This window comes from Oncorhynchus mykiss, chromosome 12 (assembly GCF_057628025.1).
Source record: "Oncorhynchus mykiss isolate SJ-2025 chromosome 12, ASM5762802v1, whole genome shotgun sequence".
Lineage (NCBI taxonomy): Eukaryota > Metazoa > Chordata > Actinopteri > Salmoniformes > Salmonidae > Oncorhynchus > Oncorhynchus mykiss.
In genome coordinates, this window is record NC_143033.1 from 22,692,646 (window position 1) to 22,714,759 (window position 22,114).

Sequence of the window (22,114 nt, forward strand, 5' to 3'; positions counted from 1 at the left end):
CTGCCGTACATACCTACACGTACGCTACGGTCACAAGACGCAGGCCTCCTAATTGTCCCTAGAATTTTTAAGCAAACAGCTGGAGGCAGGGCTTTCTCCTATAGAGCTCCATTTTTATGGAACGGTCTGCCTACCCATTTCAGAGACGCAAACTCGGTCTCAACCTTTAAGTCTCTACTGAAGACTCATCTCTTCAGTGGGTCATATGATTGAGTGTAGTCTGGCCCAGGAGTGGGAGGGTGAACGGAAAGGCTCTGGAGCAACGAACCGCCCTTGCTGTCTCTGCCTGGCCTGTTCCCCTCTTTCCACTGGGATTCTCTGCCTCTAACCCTATTACAGGGGCTGAGTCACTGGCTTTACTGGGGCTCTCTCTTGCCGTCCCTGGAGGGGGTGCGTCACCTGAGTGGGTTGAGTTACTGATGTGGTCATCCTGTCTGGGTTGGCGCTCCCCCCCCCCCCCCCCCCCCCCCCTTGGGTTGTGCCGTGGCGGAGGTCTTTGTGGGCTATACTCAGCCTTGTTTCAGGATGGTAAGTTGGTGGTTGAAGATATCCCTCTAGTGGTGTGGGGGCTGTGCTTTGGCAAAGTGGGTGGGGTTATATCCTTCCTGTTTGGCCCTGTCCGGGGGTGTCCTCGGAGTGGGCCACAGTGTCTCCTGACCCCTCCTGTCTCAGCCTCCAGTATTTATGCTGCAGTAGTTTATGTGTCGGGGGGCTAGGGTCAGTTTGTTATATCTGGAGTACTTCTCCTGTCCTATTCGGTGTCCTGTGTGAATCTAAGTGTGCGTTCTCTAATTCTCTCCTCCTCTCTTTCTCTCTCTCGGAGGACCTGAGCCCTAGGACCATGCCCCAGGACTACCTGACATGATGACTCCTTGCTGTCCCCAGTCCACCTGGCCGTGCTGCTGCTCCAGTTTCAACTGTTCTGCCTTATTATTATTCGACCATGCTGGTCATTTATGAACATTTGAACATCTTGGCCATGTTCTGTTATAATCTCCACCCGGCACAGCCAAAAGAGGACTGGCCATCCCACATGTGCTCTCTCTAATTCTCTCTTTCTTTCTCTCTCTCGGAGGACCTGAGCCCTAGGACCATGCCCCAGGAATACCTGACATGATGACTCCTTGCTGTCCCCAGTCCACCTGGCTGTGCTGCTGCTCCAGTTTCAACTGTTCTGCCTTATTATTATTCGACCATGCTGGTCATTTATGAACATTTGAACATCTTGGCCATGTTCTGTTATAATCTCCACCCGGCACAGCCAGAAGAGGACTGGCCACCCCACATAGCCTGGTTCCTCTCTAGGTTTCTTCCTAGGTTTTGGCCTTTCTAGGGAGTTTTTCCTAGCCACCGTGCTTCTACACCTGCATTGCTTGCTGTTTGGGGTTTTAGGCTGGGTTTCTGTACAGCACTTTGAGATATCAGCTGATGTACGAAGGGCTATATAAATAAATTTGATTTGATTTGATTTGACTAAATACTTTTTCGCCCCAGTGTAGGATCTTCATTTGAGCCCGTTTGCTACAGTAGGAAAATAATCTTGCAGCAACAGGAAATGTGGATTATAATTAATGGACATTTTTGTAGGGGTTGATACATTTTTCGTTAGGGCAAATCAAGTCTAAAATGTCAGTGTAAAGTACTGTACAAACTTGAAGCCTTTTTAAAACTCATACACTATACGTTTATATTTCCTACAGTGCAGGAAAATGATCAGCGATCAAAATAAGTGCTGTGCAATGCATGAGTGGATTTAATTATACCTGGGGAATGTTGTCTTATGCTATGTGCTGAATATGGCCCTTGATTGGCTACAGTCAGTGCTTCTTCTTGTTTTTGTTGAGCTAGATAACATGCTATTGTAGACACAAATGAAATGAAGATTTTGATCTCTCTCTCCTGGGACATGATTCCGAACAATACAGGACAAAATGGCTCTGCACCTTTCACACTGTTATAGGACTGAGCTGACAAGTAACAAAGCAAGGTCTGGGTTTCATTTATGCATGAGCTCTGAAATTAATACAGTGACTTTCTGTCACTGGAAAGCATGCTATTGTACAAGTAATACTCCTTTTTTTCCTATAAATGAGAGAACATGCCTATAGCTGTAACCTTTACTGTAAGACTAGGCAGGGGGAATTAATGAAACACAGGGCTTCTAATGGGTAGCCCTGCAGTCCCCCCCACACTTTCTCTCACTCTTTCTTTCCCTCCCTACCTCGCTCTCTCCCTCCCCCTTTCTCCTTCTCTCAATTTTAGGGCTTTATTGGCATGGGAAACCTGTTTACATATGTCTCTCTCTCTCGTTTACCCTAGAGCCCCAGCTAAGACCGCTGAACAGCTCTGTGCTCTCTCTGAGGCAACTGTTGAACAAAATCGACACAAAGAAAATCATCTGGGAGAAGCAAGAGAACAAAATCAATGTGAGAAATTATTTTAATGATGGGACCAACTTGAGATATAGGGAGCATGAGAGAAACAGAGAGAACACCAGAGAGGTTAGATGGGGAAGAATACTCTATAGCATAAATACAACAATTGAGGAAAAGCATCACTTTATGTGAAGTATACCCATTATCAAACAACAAATGATCAAATACCCATTATCAGTTAAACCATTATGAATTGTGCCCTAAATGCTACTAGTATTCACAGCACAATCTCTTACGCACTTTTTCAGTAAGCCGTGAAATTTACTTGAATAGGAATGGTGTTGACAGTGTTCCAGTGCAGTATGGCTGAGGCTGCCTGGCTGGGTAGTTAGGGTAAAGGCTGTGAGAAGATGGATGATTTACAGAGAGGAGCATGCTGCCAGAGTAGAGCCTGCAAATGAACACAGTGGGAGAGCCTTGGTAGTTAGTGTTGAGGCTATGAGTAGAGAGGCTGCTATTTAAAACAATGTTTAACCTTTATTTAACTAGGCAAGTCAGTTAAGAACAAATTCTTATTTTACAATGACGGCCTAGCCCAGCCAAACCCTCCCCTAACCCGGACAATGCTGGGCCAATTGTGCACCGCCTTATGGGACTCCCGATCACGTCCGGTTGTGATATAGCCCGGGATCGAACCAGGGTCTGTAGTGATGCCTCTAGCACCTAGATGCAGTGCCTTAAACTGCTGCGCCACTCAGGAGCCTGAATAGTTAGGGTGGAGGCTGTCAGGGGTAGGCAGAGGTCAGTAATCCAGATCAGAGGGGTAAACCGCTGGTAGGCTTGACAGACAAAACGAACTGGCAACAGACAGAGAACACAGGTATAAATACACTGGGGATCATGGGGAAGATGGGCATCTTCTGTTGAATCTGACAATTAATCTTAATGGTTGTACAGTCGTCTCAAATAAAACTGTGAAGGACCTCTGCGGTACTCTGGACCCTGATCTCTCTTTTGAAGAACATATCAAGACCATTTCAAGGACAGCTTTTTTTCCATCTACGTAACATTGCAAAAATCAGAAACTTTCTGTCCAAAAATGATGCAGAAAAATTAATCCATGCTTTTGTCACTTCTAGGTTAGACTACTGCAATGCTCTACTTTCCGGCTACCCGGATAAAGCACTAAATGAACTTCAGTTAGTGCTAAATACGGCTGCTAGAATCCTGACTAGAACCAAAAAATGTGATCATATTACTCCAGTGCTAGCCTCCCTACACTGGCTTCCTGTCAAAGCAAGGGCTGATTTCAAGGTTTTACTGCTAACCTACAAAGCATTACATGGGCTTGCTCCTACCTATCTCTCCGATTTGGTCCTGCCGTACATACCTACACGTACGCTACCGTCACAAGACGCAGGCCTCCTAATTGTCCCTAGAATTTCTAAACAAACAGCTGGAGGCAGGGCTTTCTCCTATAGAGCTCCATTTTTATGGAACGGTCTGCCTTCCCATGTCAGAGACGCAAACTCGGTCTCAACCTTTAAGTCTTTACTGAAGACTCATCTCTTCAGTGGGTCATATGATTGAGTGTAGTCTGGCCCAGGAGTGGGAAGGTGAACGGAAAGGCTCTGGAGCAACGAACCGCCCTTGCTGTCTCTGCCTGGCCGGTTCCCCTCTTTCCACTGGGATTCTCTGCCTCTAACCCTATTACAGGGGCTGAGTCACTGGCTTATACTGGGGCTCTCTCATACCGTCCCTGGGAGGGGTGCGTCACCTGAGTGGGTTGAGTAACTGATGTGATCATCCTGTCTGGGTTGGCGCCCCCCTCTTGGGTTGTGCCGTGGCGGAGATCTTTGTGGGCTATACTCAGCCTTGTCTCAGGATGGTAAGTTGGTGGTTGAAGATATCCCTCTAGTGGTGTGTGGGCTGTGCTTTGGCAAAGTGGGTGGGGTTATATCCTTCCTGTTTGGCCCTGTCCGGGGGTGTCCTCGGATAGGGCCACAGTGTCTCCTGACCCCTCCTGACTCAGCCTCCAGTATTTATGCTGCAGTAGTTTATGTGTCGGGGGGCTAGGGTCAGTTTGTTATATCTGGAGTACTTCTCCTGTCCTATTCGGTGTCCTGTGTGAATTTAAGTGTGCTCTCTCTAATTCTCTCTTTCTCTCTTTCTTTCTCTCTCTCGGAGGACCTGAGCCCTAGGACCATGCCTCAGGACTACCTGACATGATGACTCCTTGCTGTCCCCAGTCCACCTGGCCGTGCTGCTGCTCCAGTTTCAACTGTTCTGCCTTATTATTATTGGACCATGCTGGTCATTTATGAACATTTGAACATCTTGGCCATGTTCTGTTATAATCTCCACCCGGCACAGCCAGAAGAGGACTGGCCACCCCACATAGCCTGGTTCCTCTCTAGGTTTCTTCCTAGGTTTTGGCCTTTCTAGGGAGTTTTTCCTAGCCACCGTGCATTTCCTAGCCACCTGCATTGCTTGCTGTTTGGGGTTTTAGGCTGGGTTTCTGTACAGCACTTTGAGATATCAGCTGATGTACGAAGGGCTATATAAATAAATTTGATTTGAAGACATCAAAACTATGAAATTACAAATATGGAATCATGCAGTAAGCAAAAAAGTGTTATATATTTTAGATTCTTCAAAATAGCCACACTTTGCCTTTGACAGCTTTGCACACTCTTGGCATTCTCTCAACCAGCTTCATGAGGTAGTCACCTGGAATGCATTTCAATTAACAGGTGTGCCTTAAGTTAATTTGTGGAATATCTTTCCTTAATGCGTTTGAGCCAATCAACTGTGTGGTGACAAGGTCAATCCAAGATGGCATAGCAGTCAGACATCTTTGTCCTCGTCTAGTCGTGTCCCATGTATAAATCGTTTTATATATTTTTCTTCGCATATCTTTTTTTTAAAACATTTTTCTAAACCTCAACTTCAAAATAGTCTCCTGCAACACGCCTCACCCAATGTGGTGTAGATCAGATTTTTTTCTAAAGTTTTTTCTTTACTTCTGAACTGAAATCCCCCAACAGAAGCTAGCCCGCTAACTAGCTACTAGCAAGTAGTCAGCTAACCACTGCTAGCGGTCATCAGCTAACCTATAGCTCAGAAAACTCTTGCCAGTTTGCACAACGCGATTCAAACCAGAGCATAGCAGACCTATTTTCTCTCCATATCCCCGGATTCCTATCGCAAGCTCTGAACCTTTTCACCTGGATCATCGCAGCTAGCTAGCTGCAAGCCAGGAGTAGCCACTCGGATAACGTCTCTGTCCCAAAGCAAGCACCAGTTAGCCTGGAGCTAGCCCATGCTAGGCCCATCTCCCGGCTAGCTGAAGAGGTCCATCAGCCACTTCGGGGCTACAATACCTATTTTGCCAATTGGCCCGGACCCCTTTTACTGCCGGTACGGAGCTCCTTCACAACTGGACTACCGACGTAATCTGCCCAAGGGGGTTATTCAACTGGCTCCTACGTCATGACGTACACTGAATGCCCATCTGCTAGCCTGCTAGCCGCGGCCCGCTAGCTGTCTAGAGCATATCACTGTTAGCTGAATAGGTCCATCGGACAATTTTTTGCGCCACTATACCTATTTTGCCAATTGGCTTGGACCCCCTTTACTACACGAAGCCCTGCTTATCCATCACAACTGGACTACCGACGTAATCTGCCCGAGGGTTGTTTTTTTCCAACAGGCCCCTCCGTCGCGATGTCCCCTGAATGCCCATTTGCTAGTCTGCTAGCCGGGACCCGCTAGCTGTCTAGAGCATATTGGACTGTTTAGCTGAAGAGATCCATCGGCCAATTTCTCGGGCCACTATACCTATTTTGCCAATTAGACGGGACCCCTTTGATATACGGAACCTTACTAATCCACATGAGGAGGCTATCACAGACTTCTTCCGTCGCGACGTCCCTCTAAGGCCCTTCTGCTAGCTTGCTAGCCCCGGCCTGCTAGCTGTCTGAATCGCCGTGTCTCCAGCCAGCCTAACTACTCACTGGACCCCTATGATCACTCGGCTACGCATGCCTCTCCCTAATGTCAATATGCCTTGTCCACTGCTGTTCTGGTTAGTGATTATTGTCTTATTTCACTGTAGAGCCTCTAGCCCTGCGCAATATGCCTTAGCCAACCCTTTAGTTCCACCTCCACACGTGATGACATCAGCTGGTTTAAAGGTTTCTAGAGACAATCTCTCATCAATCAATGCCTAGGTTTACATCCAATGTATTCACATCCCACCATACCTTTGTCAGTACATTATGCCTTGAATCTATTCTATCACGTCCAGAAACCTGCTCCTTTTACTAACGTACTAGACGGCCAGTTCTTATAGCCTTTAGCCGTACCCTTATCCTACTCCTCCTCTGTTCCTCTGGTGATGTAGAGGTTATTCCAGGCCATGCAGTGCCTAGCTCCACTCCTATTCCCCAGGTGCTCTCATTTTTCCCGCCCCCACCTTTATTTAACCAGGTAGGCTAGTTGAGAACAAGTTCTCATTTACAACTGCGACCTGGCCAAGATAAAACATAGCATTGTGAACAGACAACACAGAGTTACACATGGAGTAAACAATTAACAAGTCAATAACACAGTAGAAAAAAAAGAGTCTATATACATTGTGTGCGAAAGGCATGAGGAGGTAGGTGAATAATTACAATTTTGCAGATTGACACTGGAGTGATAAATGATCAGATGGTCATGTACAGGTAGAGATACTGGTGTGCAAAAGAGCAGAAAAGTAAATAAATATAAACAGTATGGGGATGAGGTAGATAAAATTGGGTGGGCTATTTACAGATAGACTATGTACAGCTGCAGCGATCGGTTAGCTGCTCAGATAGCAGATGTTTGAAGTTGGTGAGGGAGATAAAAGTCTCCAACTTCAGCGATTTTTGCAATTCGTTCCAGTCACAGGCAGCAGAGAACTGGAACGAAAGGCAGCCAAATGAGGTGTTGGCTTTAGGGATGATCAGTGAGATACACCTTCTGGAGCGCGTGCTACGGGTGGGTGTTGCCATCGTGACCAGTGAACTGAGATAAGGCGGAGCTTTACCTAGCATGGACTTGTACATGACCTGGAGCCAGTGGGTCTGGCAACGAATATGTAGCGAGGGCCAGCCGACTAGATCATTCAGGTCGCAGTGGTGGGTGGTATAACAAAACGGATGGCACTGTGATAAACTGCATCCAGTTTGCTGAGTAGAGTATTGGAAGCTATTTTGTAGATGACATCGCCGAAGTCGAGGATCGGTAGGATAGTCAGTTTTACTAGGGTAAGTTTGGCGGTGTGAGTGAAAGAGGCTTTGTTGCGGAATAGAAAGCCGACTCTAGATTTGATTTTAGATTGGAGATGTTTGATATGAGTCTGGAAGGAGAGTTTGCAGTCTAGCCAGACACCTAGGTACTTATAGATGTCCACATATTCTAGGTCGGAACCATCCAGGGTGGTGATGCTAGTCGGGCGTGCGGGTGCAGGCAGCGAACGGTTGAAAAGCATGCATTTGGTTTTACTAGCGTTTAAGAGCAGTTGGAGGCCACGGAAGGAGTGTTGTATGGCATTGAAGCTTGTTTGGAGGTTAGATAGCACAGTGTCCAAGGAAGGGCCGGAAGTATACAGAATGGTGTCGTCTGCGTAGAGGTGGATCAGGGAATCGCCCGCAGCAAGAGCAACATCATTGATATATCCAGAGAAAAGAGTCGGCCCGAGAATTTAACCCTGTGGCACCCCCATAGAGACTGCCAGATGACCGGACAACATGCCCTCCGATTTGACACACTGAACTCTGTCTGCAAAGTAGTTGGTGAACCAGGCAAGGCAGTCATTAGAAAAACCGAAAAATGTCAGAGATCACAACAGCCAGCTGGTCTGAACATGCTCTGAGGGCATGGCTAGGGATGCCGTCTGGGCCGGCAGCCTGCGAGGGTTAACACGTTTGCATGACTTACAGTTGAAGTTGGAAGTTTACATACACTTAGGTTGGAGTCATTAAAACTCGTTTTTCAATCACTCCACAAAAAAAAGTTGACTGTGCTTTTAAACAGCTTGGAAAATTCTAGAAAATGATGTCATGCTTTAGAAGCTTCTGATAGGCTCATTGACATCATTTGAGTCAATTGGAGGTGTACATGTGGATGTATTTCAAGGCCTACCTTCAAATTCAGTGCCTCTTTGCTTGATATCATGGGAAAATCAAAAGAAATCAGCCAAGACCTCAGGAAAAAAAATGGTAGACTTTGTAGACTGGTTCATACTTGGGAGCATTTTCCAACCGCCTGAAGGTACCACCTTCATCTGTACAAACAATAGTATGCAAGTATAAACACCATGGGACCACATAACAGTCATACCGCTCAGGAAGGAGACACGTTCTGTCTCCTAGAGATGAACGTACTTTGATGCGAAAAGTGCAAATCAATCCCAGAACAACAGCAAAGGCCCTTGTGAAGATGCTGGAGGAAACAGGTACAAAAGTAACTATATCCACAGTAAAACAAGTCCTATATTGACATAACCTGAAATGTAACTCAGCAAGGAAGAAGCCACAACTCCAAAACCTCCATAAAAAAGCCAGACTACAGTTTGCAACTGGACACGGGGACAAAGATTGTACTTTTTGGAGAAATGTCCTCTTGTCTGATGAAACAAATAGAATTGTTTGGCCATAATGACCATCGTTATGTTTGGAGGAAAAAAGGGGAGGTTTGCAAGCCGAAGAACACTGTAACGGCCATTGGTGGAAGAAGGTGAGGACCAAGGTGCAGCGTGGTAAGTGTTCATCATTTTAATGGTAAAACTGAACACTATCAAACAAGCACACAAATGAACAACCAAAACAGCTCCGTCAGGTGCAAAATACACTAAACAGAAAATAACTACCCACAACCCATAGTGGGAAAACAGGCTGCCTAAGTATGGTTCTCAATCAGAGACAACAATTGACAGCTGCCTCTGATTGGGAACCATATCAGGCCAAACACAGAAATACAAAACCTAAAATACACAGCATAGAATGCCCACCCCAACTCACGCCCTGACCAAACTAAAACAGAGACATAAAAAAGGAACTAAGGTCAGGACGTGACAAACACCATCCCAACTGTGAAGCACGGGAGTGGCAGCATCATGTTGTGGGGGTGTTTTGCTGCAGGAGGGACTGGTGCACTTCACAAAATAGATGGCATCATGAGGAAGAGAAAAGCATATGGATATATTGAAGCAACATCTCAAGACATCAGTCAGGAAGTTCAAGTTTGGTCGCAAATGGGTCTTCCAAATGGACAATGACCCAAAGCATACTTACAAAGTTGTGGCAAAATGGCTTAAAGGACAACAATGTCAAGGTATTGGAGAGGCCATCACAAAGCTCTGACCTCAATCCTATAGAAAATTTGTGGGCAGAACTGAAAAAGCTTGTGCGAGCAATGAGGGAACCAAACCTGACTCAGTTACACCAGCTCTGTCAGGAGGAATGGGACACAATTATTATTGTGGGAAGCTTGTGGAAGGCTACCCAAAACGTTTGACCCAATTTAAACAATTTAAAGGCAAGGCTACCAAATACTAATTGAGTGTTGTAAATTTCTGACCCACTGGAAATGTGATGAAAGAAATAAAAGCTGAAATAAATCACTCTACTATTATTCTGACATTTCAAATTCTTAAAATAAAGTGGCAATCCTAACTGACCTAAGACAGGACATTTTACAAGGATTAAATGTCATTGTGAAACTGAGTTTAAATGTATTTAGCTAAGGTGTATGTAAACGTCCGACTTCAACTGTACATACGTCCTCAATGGAGACTGTGATTGTGTAGCCCACGTTGTCATCTGGGGCTCTCCTGGCAGCCTAGGGTCATTGTGCTCGAATCTTGAGAAAAGGGTGTTTAGCTCACCCGGTAAGGTGGTGTTGGTGATCATGATGTGGCTGGCTTTCCTTTTTGTAATCTGTAAATGTTAAGAGCCCCTGCCACATATGCCTTGTGTTCGACCCGCTGAATTGCTCCTCCACTTGTCCCTATACTTGTGATTCACCATCTTGATCCATCTGTATAAGTCATATTTGTACTGTTTAAAAGCAGCTTCTCTCTTTCAATTTCCCTACAAGGCTGCTATCAATCCACGTTTTGAAGTGGGTTTGTTTTGAAAGATACTATTGGTATCACGTCATCTATGCATTTTTTTATGAATCCGGTGATTGCGTTGGCATATTCATTGACGTTATCTCCAGAGGCGTCCACGTGATCAAAATAGTCTTGGAGCATGAATTCAGATTGGTCGGACCAATGCTGTTCAGACCTGACCCACAGAATTTCCCTCTTGAGTCTTTGTTTGTAGGAGGGGGGAAGTAATGGAGTCATGGTCGGATTTTCTAAAAGTAGGATGGGAGGGGGCCTTATGCCTGTGTCGAAAAGGCATGTATTAGTGGTCAAGAGTAGAATTTCCGCGAGTTAGACAGTCGATGTGTTAGTAATAATTTGTGAGCACGGTACTCAAATTAGTTTTGTTAAAGTCCCCGAAACAATGAATGCTGCCTCCGAGAATGCAATCTCTAGTTTGATCAGGGTCCAATGAAGATCTACGAGAGCCTTTTTTGTGTCAGCTCGGGGTGGGATGTACACAGCCATGGCGATAATCCCTGAGAAATCTCTCGAAGGTATTTGATGACTAAGTATTCCAAGTCGGGGGAGCAGAAGCGTGCATGTTCCTGTACGTTTCCCCCGTCGCATCATTTGTTGGTCCTAAATCAGAGGCCACCACCAATGGTCTTGACAGAGAGAGGCTGCTTCCTATCCGCTAAAAAAACTAAAACCTGCTGGTTGTATATAATCCCTATGTTGCAGGATCTGATGTCCCTCTGGAAGGAGATCCTTGCTACTTTTGTTTGTTCATTATTGATTGAACATTGGCGAGTAGTATGCTCGGTAATGGAGGACGTCTTAATCTCACTAAGACCCCACCACGTCTGCGTCTCCGTTGGTATTTTCGCTTCCTACACTCCGGTAGGACTCCAAAGCAGCTTGGTGCCTCGCCAAAGAAGCTAGTCCATTGTTTTTCCATCTCAGGGAGGTCGGGTAGATTGTGAGTACCCAGCGATTTGTATTCCAATAGTTCTACCCAGGTGTATGCCGTAATGCACAAAACAAACTGATTAAGAAAAAACGAAACCTGCAATGCTTTTTTATCAGAGCTCGAGGCGAGGCGCCCTCTGTTGGCGCCATCTTAGTACCCGAGCTGGATCTGTCTGATATTTTTCTAATTGAAACCGACCTCTTTCTGTTATTTATTAGGATTGATCTGTTCATTTATTCCTCGGTTAGATAGGTCCACAGTACCATGACAGTTGTTAAGCTGTGCAGTGGGGCGTGGAACAATTACACTACAGTATACTCCCTTACAAACTTATTCTGCACCAAGTAAACATGATATGATATACTGCCCAACACAATAGGATACTACACAGGCCTATATTATATGACCTCAAGACTAGGGTTGCAAAGGCGGGTATATTACTGGTAACTTTATATATCTCTGGCCCTCTGTGTGGCCTTATAACATTTAAAATATGAAATAATAAAATATGATTTTAAAATAAAAAATAGAAAGGAAAAGCTGTAAAACATTATCCTAAATATAACCCATAAATTTAGTGAATACTGTGGATGTTAAATAGGAGGGTTTCGGAATGACTGATTCGTTATAAATATTTTTTTAAACACTTAGTAAAATAAATATGTCAGTACAGTGCCTTGCAAAACTATTCTCCCTTGGCATTTCAACTATTTTGTTGGATTACAACCTGTCATTTAAATGGATTTTTATTTCGATTTCATGAAATGGACATACAAAAAATAGTCCAAATTTGTGAAGTAAAATGAAAAAACGAACATGTTTAAAAATATTTAACGGAAAAGTGGTGTGTGCATATGTATTAACTCCCTTTGCTTCAGAAGTCACATAATTAGTTAAATAAAGTCCACCTGTGTGCAATCTAAGTGTCACATTATCTCAGTATATACACACCTGTTCTGAAAGGCCACAGAGTCTGCAACACCACTAAGCAAGGGGCACCACCAAGCAAGCTGCACCATGAAGACCAAGGAGCTCTCCAAACAGATCTTTGTTGTGGAGAACTACAGATCAGGGTTGGGTTATAAAAAAATATCCGAAACTTTGAACATCCCACGGAGCACAAATAAATACATTATTAAAAAATGTAAAGAATATGGCACCATAACAAACCTGCCAAGAGAGGGCAGCACACCAAAACTCATGGACCAAGCAAGGAGGGCATTAATCAGAGGCAACATAGAGACCGAAGATGACCCTGAAGGAGCTGCAAAGCTCCATAGCAGAGATTGGAGTATCTGTCCATAGGACCACTTTAAGCCATACACTCCACTGAGCTGTGCTTTACAGAATGGCCAGAAAAGCCATTGCTGAAAGAAAAAAAATAAGCAAACACGTTTGGTGTTCGGCAAAAGGCATGTGGGAAACTACCAAAACATATGGAAGAAGGTACTCTGGTCAGATTAGACTAAAATGTAGCTTTTTGGCCATCAAGGAAAATGCTATGTCTGGCGCAAACCCAACACCTCTCATCACCCCGAGAACACCATCCCGACAGTGAAGCATGGTGGTGGCAGCATCATGCTGTGGGGATGTTTTTCATTGGCAGGGATTGGGAAATTTGGCAGAATTGAAGGAATGATGGATGGCGTGAAATACAGGGTAATTCTTGAGGGTAACCTGTTTCAGTCTTTGAGACTGGGATGGAGGTTCACCTTCCAGCAGGACAATTTCCCTAAACATACTGCTAAATCAACACTTGAGTGGTTTAAGGGGAAACAGTTAAATGTCTTGGAATGGCCAAGTCCAAGCCCAGACCTCAATCCAATTGAGAATCTGTGGTATGACTTAAAGATTGCTGTACACCAGCGGAACCCATCCAACTTGATGAAGCTGGAGCAGTTTTGCCTTGAATGGGCAAAAATCCCAGTGGCTAGATGTGCCAAGTTTATAGAGACATACCCCAAGTGACTTGCAGCTGTAATTGCTGAAAAAGGTGGCTCTACAAACTATTGACTTTGGGGGGGGTGAATAGTTATGCAAACTCAAGTTCTGTTTTTTTGTCTTATTTGTTTGATTCACAAGAAAAAATCATTAGCATCATCAAAGTGGTAGGCATGCTGTGTAAATCAAATGATACAACCTCCCCCACAAAAATAAAATTTTAATTCCTGGTTGTAAGGCAACAAAAAAGGAAAAATGCCAAGGGGGGTGAATACCTTCGCAAGCCACTAAGTATTTGTTGTAAAAGTTTGGCGCCAAACTAGTGGCAGTTGTGAACACATTCAATAGTTGCAGTTAATTGAAAATAATGCCATTGTTGATTAGATGCTTTTTTCATTAATTAGACTATTTTCTCTTAACAATGTGGTCTATCGACTAGAAACTCATGGACAATATGGACACAGGTATAATAAATGAATACTATATAAAAAATATATATTTTTAAAGTTATTCAAGAATAAATGACCAGAATGACGATACATTGCCATAGATTTTCTGTTAATTACTGAAGATTGCAGTAACTTCGGTAAATTGCCGGTAGCTTTGCAACCCTATCCAAGAAACTAACAAAATAGACTTGGTGGAAGCTGGTGCTACTGTGTAATTATCTAACACATGAAATCCTTGCTGTTATTGTACAGTAAAGCACCCAATATCAGGAGTGACTAATCTCTAACAAACACTCACTGAACACGAGACTGTTCTGTTTCAGAGATGTTAGTGGGCTTAAGTAGGTTTTTGGGGCCGTGCATACTGTATCACTCCTCTGATGTCCGTTTGCTGTTCGCTGTTCATTTGTTTGCAGTGGAGTAATGGCAGTAGCTGTCCCAGTTAGTGGATGTGCCAGCGATAGATGGACAGATCGGCAGACGGACAGACTCACCAGGCCTGCGACTTCCTCCTGGGAAGGCTTTGTCTCATCCACTTGGAGTGAGGGGTCAGGTGGAATATCAGCTGTCTGCAGATCTTGTTGGATGACTTCAGTGTATCTCTTTCCTGTAATATATACACACACACTACATTACATTACTTACATACATACATACATAGGGTGAAAGTGTCAAAGTGACTGCTCTTGTTGACTCTGAACTGAATACATTTAATGAAAATAGGCCTATTTTCCTTTCCGACATCATGAACAATGGAATTAGACCCCTGCATTTTCCTTCATATGATGTCAAATGCATCATACGGGGATGATTTCTGTAAAACATTTTGCGACTATGTCAACAATGCACTAATGAAACAAATACCCAAATATTGTTTTTGAGTGGAATTTTCCTTTAAAACCACATTTAGGACAACAGGTAACATTGTGACGCCTAATAATTAATTGATACATTTTAGAAGCCCAAGGCAGAACATCTTGGATACACATATTTCAATGGACCACTGTTTCACTTATGTCCTTGCAACCCCTATTATGCCACATTGAGGTGTGTAGTGATGGGGCTGTTTCCTTTGTTCTTCGAATGTTGGATTAAAATGTGAAGGTTATTTATATTGTCTGATCCCCTTCACTTATCCCACTACAAACAATCCAACCATTTGGCTGCTATCACCACATTATCTCAAGGCCCTTCTCCCTTGTCCATCCAACATTGTTATACATCAAAATATACTTTAGCATCTCTGTCAGTCCCCCTCTCCTTGGTCTTGCTCTTGTTCCATTGCTCTTTCTCCCTCATAATAACATGTTTTTCTCTTTGATGTGAATTGGGGCATTGTCAACATGGAATCAAATTCAAAATTGATTCAGAATATGCACAGGCAGTAGCCACCACATGGCTTTTGAGATATAGATACACAGTACTATGGTTGAATGCACAATAAAGGTAATGTTTTGAAGCAGTGAAACTGGTTCTTCACGTTTTGATGAGTTGTTGTTGACATTGGATTGTACTTTTGACAGTTGTAGAAATGACACCACACTGTGACTGACCTACTTCTTGTCATTAGTTATAAATAGGTGCCCCATGTCTCCAGCACCTCGAGTGAATACCTGCACACACACACAAATGCGTCATTCAGAGCCTAATCATAACTGTATGATTTATGGCAGCAGTTGGAAGGCTGGAACCAAACCAAATGGCCTAGCAGTCATATTTCTAAGACCATCATCTATTTGCTATTGAATTGACCCTTGCAGCCGTGGATTCCTAAACGTTCAATTTTCTGTGCCTGATCTCATTTGATGTTCCCTGACAACAGCACAGCTGAGGTGGTTGAGACAAACAGACAAACAGACAGCTCAACAGTCAGACATTACAATGGGCTTACCCTCTTTGGACACTGCATGTCTTTGGCCAGGCTGAGCAAGAGCTCATGGGAGATTGGATCCACCAGGTTGAGAAAGGCTGAGTTCTTATAGAGGATATCATTGAGGGATGTTCCCTGGAGTCCCAAGTCCTGTGGGAACACAGAGCAAGAGAGAATAATCTACCATTGGTGTTTCTTTTCAATCATTCCAAGATCCAACAAGGGGGGAATTACAATATTTTTAAGTGCAAGTCATGCATCATTAAGTATTCAAGTGACATGATGTGGACTGCTTAATGGTAACAGATTATCAATGTATTTACATAATCCTTTCATCAGCCACTTTCATTGTTATGTTCATTTATCAAGCTGAGAGGATTTTACACTAAGAGTGCCAAACGGGACAAGGCACAGGATAGGCAGGGGTGTGGGATGGGGGTTTAAAAGCAGGACAATTTCTCCCCAAATGACATTTCAAACACACAACAACTAAAGTGATGTGCTGTGCCCTCAATCACCCCTAACAGTAAAATGATGTTCTATTGCATAACATGCACTCTAGGGACAGTGACTTTACTGCTGTGATCTGCATGGGGTCTGCAATGTGCCGTAGGACACTTCCATCCCTAAAAGCCTTGGGTTTTTACACACAACACTGAACATACTCCAGAGCTATCCAAAAAATACCTCTAAAAACACCACGCAGGCACTTAGAGAAATGGTTCAAGTCTACAGCACTCCCGCTCCCCACCATCTTCTATGGAATTCAAATGGCATGCGTGTGTGATGTGCAGACGGGTTTAATAAAAACGAGGAATGAGAACCTCCCCAGAGGTTGTTCTTATTAGTATCATCTGCAGGGCTGCTGCTATTTGCAGTGAGTGTAAATAGAGTGAGGCAAAGGAAGCTGCAACGTCAGGTAATGCTCTGAGGGCTGCTCTGAGGGCTGCTCTGAGGGCTGCTGCTGGTGAGGGGGATTGATGTCATCGTGAGCCCGGGTTTGAGACGTAACGCTTTGACACACATCAAAAGGCCTTCGATGCAACCCTCAGCAACCTCCCATATCGAGGAGGATGAGATCAACCAAACACACACCTCCCTGAAACAAATGAGCTGAAACTGCAGGCAAGCCGTGACAGAAAGCCTCGAAAACAAAACCTCCACCACAATGAAAGGTTAAGGCGGAGTAGAGCAGAGGAGGACAAAACTAAATTCAGGAAAACATATATCCCCTCATAATTCATTTGTTTCAGGACTTGGTTTACTAACGGGTTCTAAGTCAAATGGGGGCTATATGATATCAAGGTAAATCATACAAAATAGGATTTTCTCCATTTCTGTTCTACAGTACGTGCAAAGATGCTGTTGGTCTGTTTACTTGCTGGACTCCATGCAATGTGAAGATGGTAGTGTAATGAACACAAGGGGAGACAGAGAGCTGGTTTCAAGCACAGGGTGCAGCAGGTGTTTATTGCAAAGGACCACCTCAGGAGGCAGGTAGCTGGGTCCAGGAGCAGGCAGAAGGTCATAAACGGGGTCCAAAAGGGCAACAGTACAGTCAGGGAAAAGGCTAGTAATGTAGTCTGGGAGATCAGGCAATAGGTAGATAACAGGAAATCCGCTAGGCTAAAGTACAGGCAGGGAATAGGCAGAAGGCGTTGTTAGTGAGGCAGGCAAAACTATCATACACGGGAGGAGGAAATTGAGGGAAACACAGTGCTCCGTAAGCCATGTGTCACAAAACAAACAGCACCTCACAGTGATGGGGTGCAGAACTGAACTAAATAGTGTGTGATAATGACATACAGGTGTGTGAACAGGTGATTAGAATTCAGGTGATTGGGATCTGGAGAGTGAGCTGCGTTCAGGGGATCTAGGTGTTTGAGTATGAGAGCTGCATTCAAGGGATCTACGTGTTTGAGTTGGAAGCAGATGTTACAGGCTCTTGACGGCCTCGGAAGCTGAGCAGGGGGCCTCCCCCAGGAACGTGGAGCTGGGCGGTCAGGACGGTTACAGTGGAAAGCGGCTGGGTCGAAGATGTTCTGGACTGGGACCCAGGAACCCAGGACCATTCTTCTGGTTCGTACCCCTCCCAATCCATCAGGTAGTGGATGCGACCACCCAGGCGCTTGGAATCAAGGAGGGCTTGAAAGGAATAAGCCGGTGCACCGCCGACGTCAAATAGATGGGGTGCGTCGAGGTGCGCCACAGGAGGATGGAGAGGGCTGTACCTCACAGGCTTGAGAAGGGACACATGGAAAGATGTGGAGACGGTAGGTGACAGGATTGATGCAGTGTGTTATTTTGAAGGGACCAATGAACTGTGGACTGAACTTTTTGCATGGGTCACGAAGCCGGATGTCCAGTGTAGAGAGCCACACACGTTGCCCAAACTGGCTCACTCTGTCGAAACCACTCATCGACGGCAGGCACAGTTCCCGGGTTCTGTCTCCCATGGGAACACGGGGGGTTGGTATCCGAGGACACACTGAAAAGGAGTGAGATGGAGTGAGGAATGCACCAGGGAGTTCTGTGCATTTTCGGCCCAGGCTAGATAGCGACTCTTGTGTGGTTGGTGGGTGCAGTGTTGGCGAAGGTATTTCCCTATTTCCTGATTCAGGTGTTCCATCTGCATGTTGGTTTGGGGATGGTATCTGGAGGATAGGCTGATGGAGACCCCCAGTCGGTCGCAGAAGGCTCGCCACACCCTGGAGACGAACTGGGGTCTCCGAAACGATGTCTTCAGGGATCCCATACAGACGAAACACCTGTTGGAACATGCACTCAGCCATTTCCATGGCATTAGGTAGATGCGGAAGGGGGATGAGTCGGCACAGCTTGGAGAACCTGCGTTCAGGGGATCTAGGTGAGCTGCTTTCAGGGGATCTAGGTGTTTGAGAGTGTGAGCTAAGTTCAGGGGATGTACGTGTTTGAGGGTGTGTTGGAAGCAGACATTACAAGTAGCACATCTTGGAGAACCTGCGTTCAGGGGATCTAGGTGAGCTGCGTTCAGGGGATCTAGGTGTTTGAGAGTGTGAGCTAAGTTCAGGGGATGTACGTGTTTGAGGGTGTGAGTTGGAAGCAGACATTACAAGTAGCAGACGAGGGCATAGATGTACATGTACAGTGCCTTTGGAAAGTATTCAGACCACTTTACTTTTTCCACATTTTGTTAGGTTACAGCCTTATTCAAAAATGTATTAAATTGTTTTTCCCCTCATCAGTCTACACACAATACTCCATTATGACAAAGCAAAAACTGTTTTTTAGACACTTTCAGTTTTAGAATAAGGCTGTAACGCAACAAAATGTGGAAATGTCAAGAGGTTTGAATACCTGTCAAGGGATTTTCCAGTCCGGAGCCTCCGGAGACGATCCACGGTCCGGAGCCTCCGGCGACAATCCACGGTCTGGATCCTCTGGCGACTATCCACGGCCCCGATTCCTCCGGCGACGATCCACGGTCCGGAGTCCCCGGCGACGATACACGGTCCGGAGCTTCTGGCGACGATCCACGGTCCGGTTCCTCCGGCGACGATACACGGTCCGGAGCTTCTGGCGACGATCCACGGTCCAGAGTCCCCGGCGATGATCCACGGTCCGGTTCCTCCAGCGACGATCCCTGCACCAGAGTCGCCACCGAAACGGGCGGATCCGCGAGCGGAGCGGGGTCTACGTCCCGCACCGGAGACGCCACCGAGGCTAGATGCTCACCCGAACCCTCCCCTATAGATTCAGGTTTTGTGGCCAGACCTTTGGGGGGAGGTACTGTCACACCCTGACCTTAGAGATCCTTTATTCTCTATTTTGGTTAGGTCGGGGTGTGACTAGGGTGGGCATTCTAGGTTCTTTATTTCTAGGTTGGCTTGGTATGGTTCCCAATCAGAGGCAGCTGTCTATCGTTGTCTCTGATTGGGGATCATGTTTAGGCAGCCTTTTCCCACCTGTTTGTTGTGGGACCTTGTTAATGTATTGTTGCTTGTGAGCACTGCATAGCTTCACGTTTGTTTCTTTCTTCTGTATCGTTACATAAATTAAACATGTGGAACTCTATGCACGCTGTGCCTTGGTCCGTTTATTACAACAACGATCGTGACACCTTTGCCTTTCAAGGCCCCCCATGGCTTCAACCCTGCCCAGTCATTTGAAATCCATCAATTGACTGATTTCCTTATATGAACTGTAACTCAGTAAAAAGGTTACATTTGTTGCATGTTGAGTTTTATATTTTTGTTCAGTATAGTATATCTGAAGAAAACGTAGGATAGTACATGTACAGCAATAATTGAATAGGATGGCCTTGACTAGAACATAGTATATACATATGAAATGGGTAAAAGTAGTATGTAAACATTATTAAAGTGACCAGTGTTCCATAATTAAAGTGACCAGTGTTACATGTCTATGTACATAGGGCAGCAGCCCCTAAGGTGCAGGGTTGAGTAACCAGGTGGTAGCCAGCTAGTGACAGTGACTAAGTTCAGGGCAGGGTACTGGGTAGAGGCCGGCTAGTGACGGCTATTTAACAGTCTGATAGCTTTGAGACAGAAGCAGTTTTTCAGTCTCTCGGTCCCAGCATTGATGCACCTGTACTGAGCTCGCCTTCTGGATGATAGCGAGCAGGCCGTGGCTGAGGGGGCCGAGACAAATTTCTTCAGCCTCCTGAGCTGTTGCGCCTTCTTCAACACACTGTCTGTGTGGGTGGATCAGTTCAGGATGAGAACTCTCTTGGTAGATAAAATGGTCTACAGAATACCATGAGCTAATCTATATCAGGTGAACAAAAGCTTGAGATTTCCTTCACACTTGAAGCAGCACACCAGTTGTTATTTATGAAAAAACATACTCCACCCGCTTTTGACTTCTCCGAAGTCGCTGTGTGATCCTGCCACTGCATGGAGAATCCACTGAGTACTACGTGCATAGCGTCATCATCTAGCCAACTTTCAGTAAAACACAATATTGCAACTTCTCAAGTCTCTCTGATAGGAAACGCTCGAACAAAGCTCATCCATCTTATTCTCGAATGATGGGACATTTGCCAATAGAACGGAAGGGAGCGCCGTTCGGTTTTCTCTTCGCCTCAATTTCACCAGGACATCACCTCATCTCCCATGTCTATGCCTGCAGCATTTTGGTCGACCAATGGAACAAAGGAATAGGGTACAGCATGAACAGTGGAACAGCTGTTGAAGACGTATTTGAAGTTGAAATCGAGGTTAGTAACTGTCAATCTGATGTCTAGAAGTGCTTGGTGGTCATATGTGATAATAGGATTAACTTTCTGTACAAAAAAGGTAAGGATAAACACAATAAAAGTCACTATAAAGCAAAGTTTGGTTGGAACTCGTAAGATGTTCGGCGCTATCTTGTCACAGATCTTGTCATGAGGCTGAGAGAAAATGTTTTAAAGCAAGTTTTCTGCAATTCTACACGTTTCCATGGCTTATGACGTGTTCATATGCTATCTGGGGGGGGGGGGGGGGGGGCAGCCAACTTGTTCATATGCTATCTGGGGGGCCCCGACCTCCAGGGGGCCCAAAACCGACATGTTTATATGCTATTTGTATTTTTTGAGGGGTTGGGGGTCAGTGCCCTGCGTACCCGGTCGGTAATCCAGCCATGGACAAGAGAAGGTGGAGCTGAGCAAGTTTTCATTAATGTAACTTCAGGGCTACAGGGAAGCAGAGCAGCGCAAGGTCACGCCTTTTGCCGCTGTTTCAATTTGATGATTGGAACGTGGCTCAGATAATTCATACATTTGTGTGCAATTCACAAGCACCATCCAGCATGGCAGGATAAATATGTGGACACATTTAATGTACACTATGTAGAACTGTGTAATGTAGGAAAACATTGCATTTCTGTGTCCCTGAGAATAATATCTAAGGAATAGAAAATTGGCCTTTCGTTTTACATATTCAGTGGTTGCCCTCTATATACTCCATTTGTAACGATCGTCGTAGGAAGGAGACCAAAGCGCAGCTTGGTGTGAATACATACTTTTAATGTAAGACGAATGAACACAAAGTACTCTAAACAAACAAACAAACGTGACCGCTATCAACACTGAGTGCAAACGTGCAACATCACATAGACAATCACCCATGAATTACCCAAGGCATATGGCTGCCTAAATATGGTTCCCAATCAGAGACCGATAAACAGCTGCCTTTAATTGAGAACCAATCTAGGCAACCATAGACATACAAAACACCTAGACTAGTAAACAACCCCATAAACATACCAAAACCCTAAACAATACAAAAACACAACAAACCACCCCTTGTCACACCCTGACCTAACCAAAATAATAAAGAAAACAAAGAACTAAGGTCAGGGCGTGACAGTACCCCCCTTCCCCAAAGGTGCGGACTCCCGGGCCGC

General features: G+C 45.0%; 1 protein-coding gene across 2 annotated transcripts in view; it reads right to left on the reverse strand.

Annotated features, from left to right (window-relative positions):
- LOC110537205 (leucine-rich repeat-containing protein 75B-like) overlaps positions 1–22,114 on the reverse strand; it is a 44,090-nt gene that overhangs the window by 18,556 nt on the left and 3,420 nt on the right. For both annotated transcript variants that reach the window (XM_021623061.3, XM_021623062.3), the window contains 2 exons: positions 15,749–15,877; positions 14,352–14,464 (listed from right to left, as the gene is read on the reverse strand). In XM_021623061.3, coding sequence (XP_021478736.3) covers positions 14,352–14,464; positions 15,749–15,877 — 242 coding nt within the window. The remainder of the gene's footprint in view (positions 1–14,351; positions 14,465–15,748; positions 15,878–22,114) is intronic.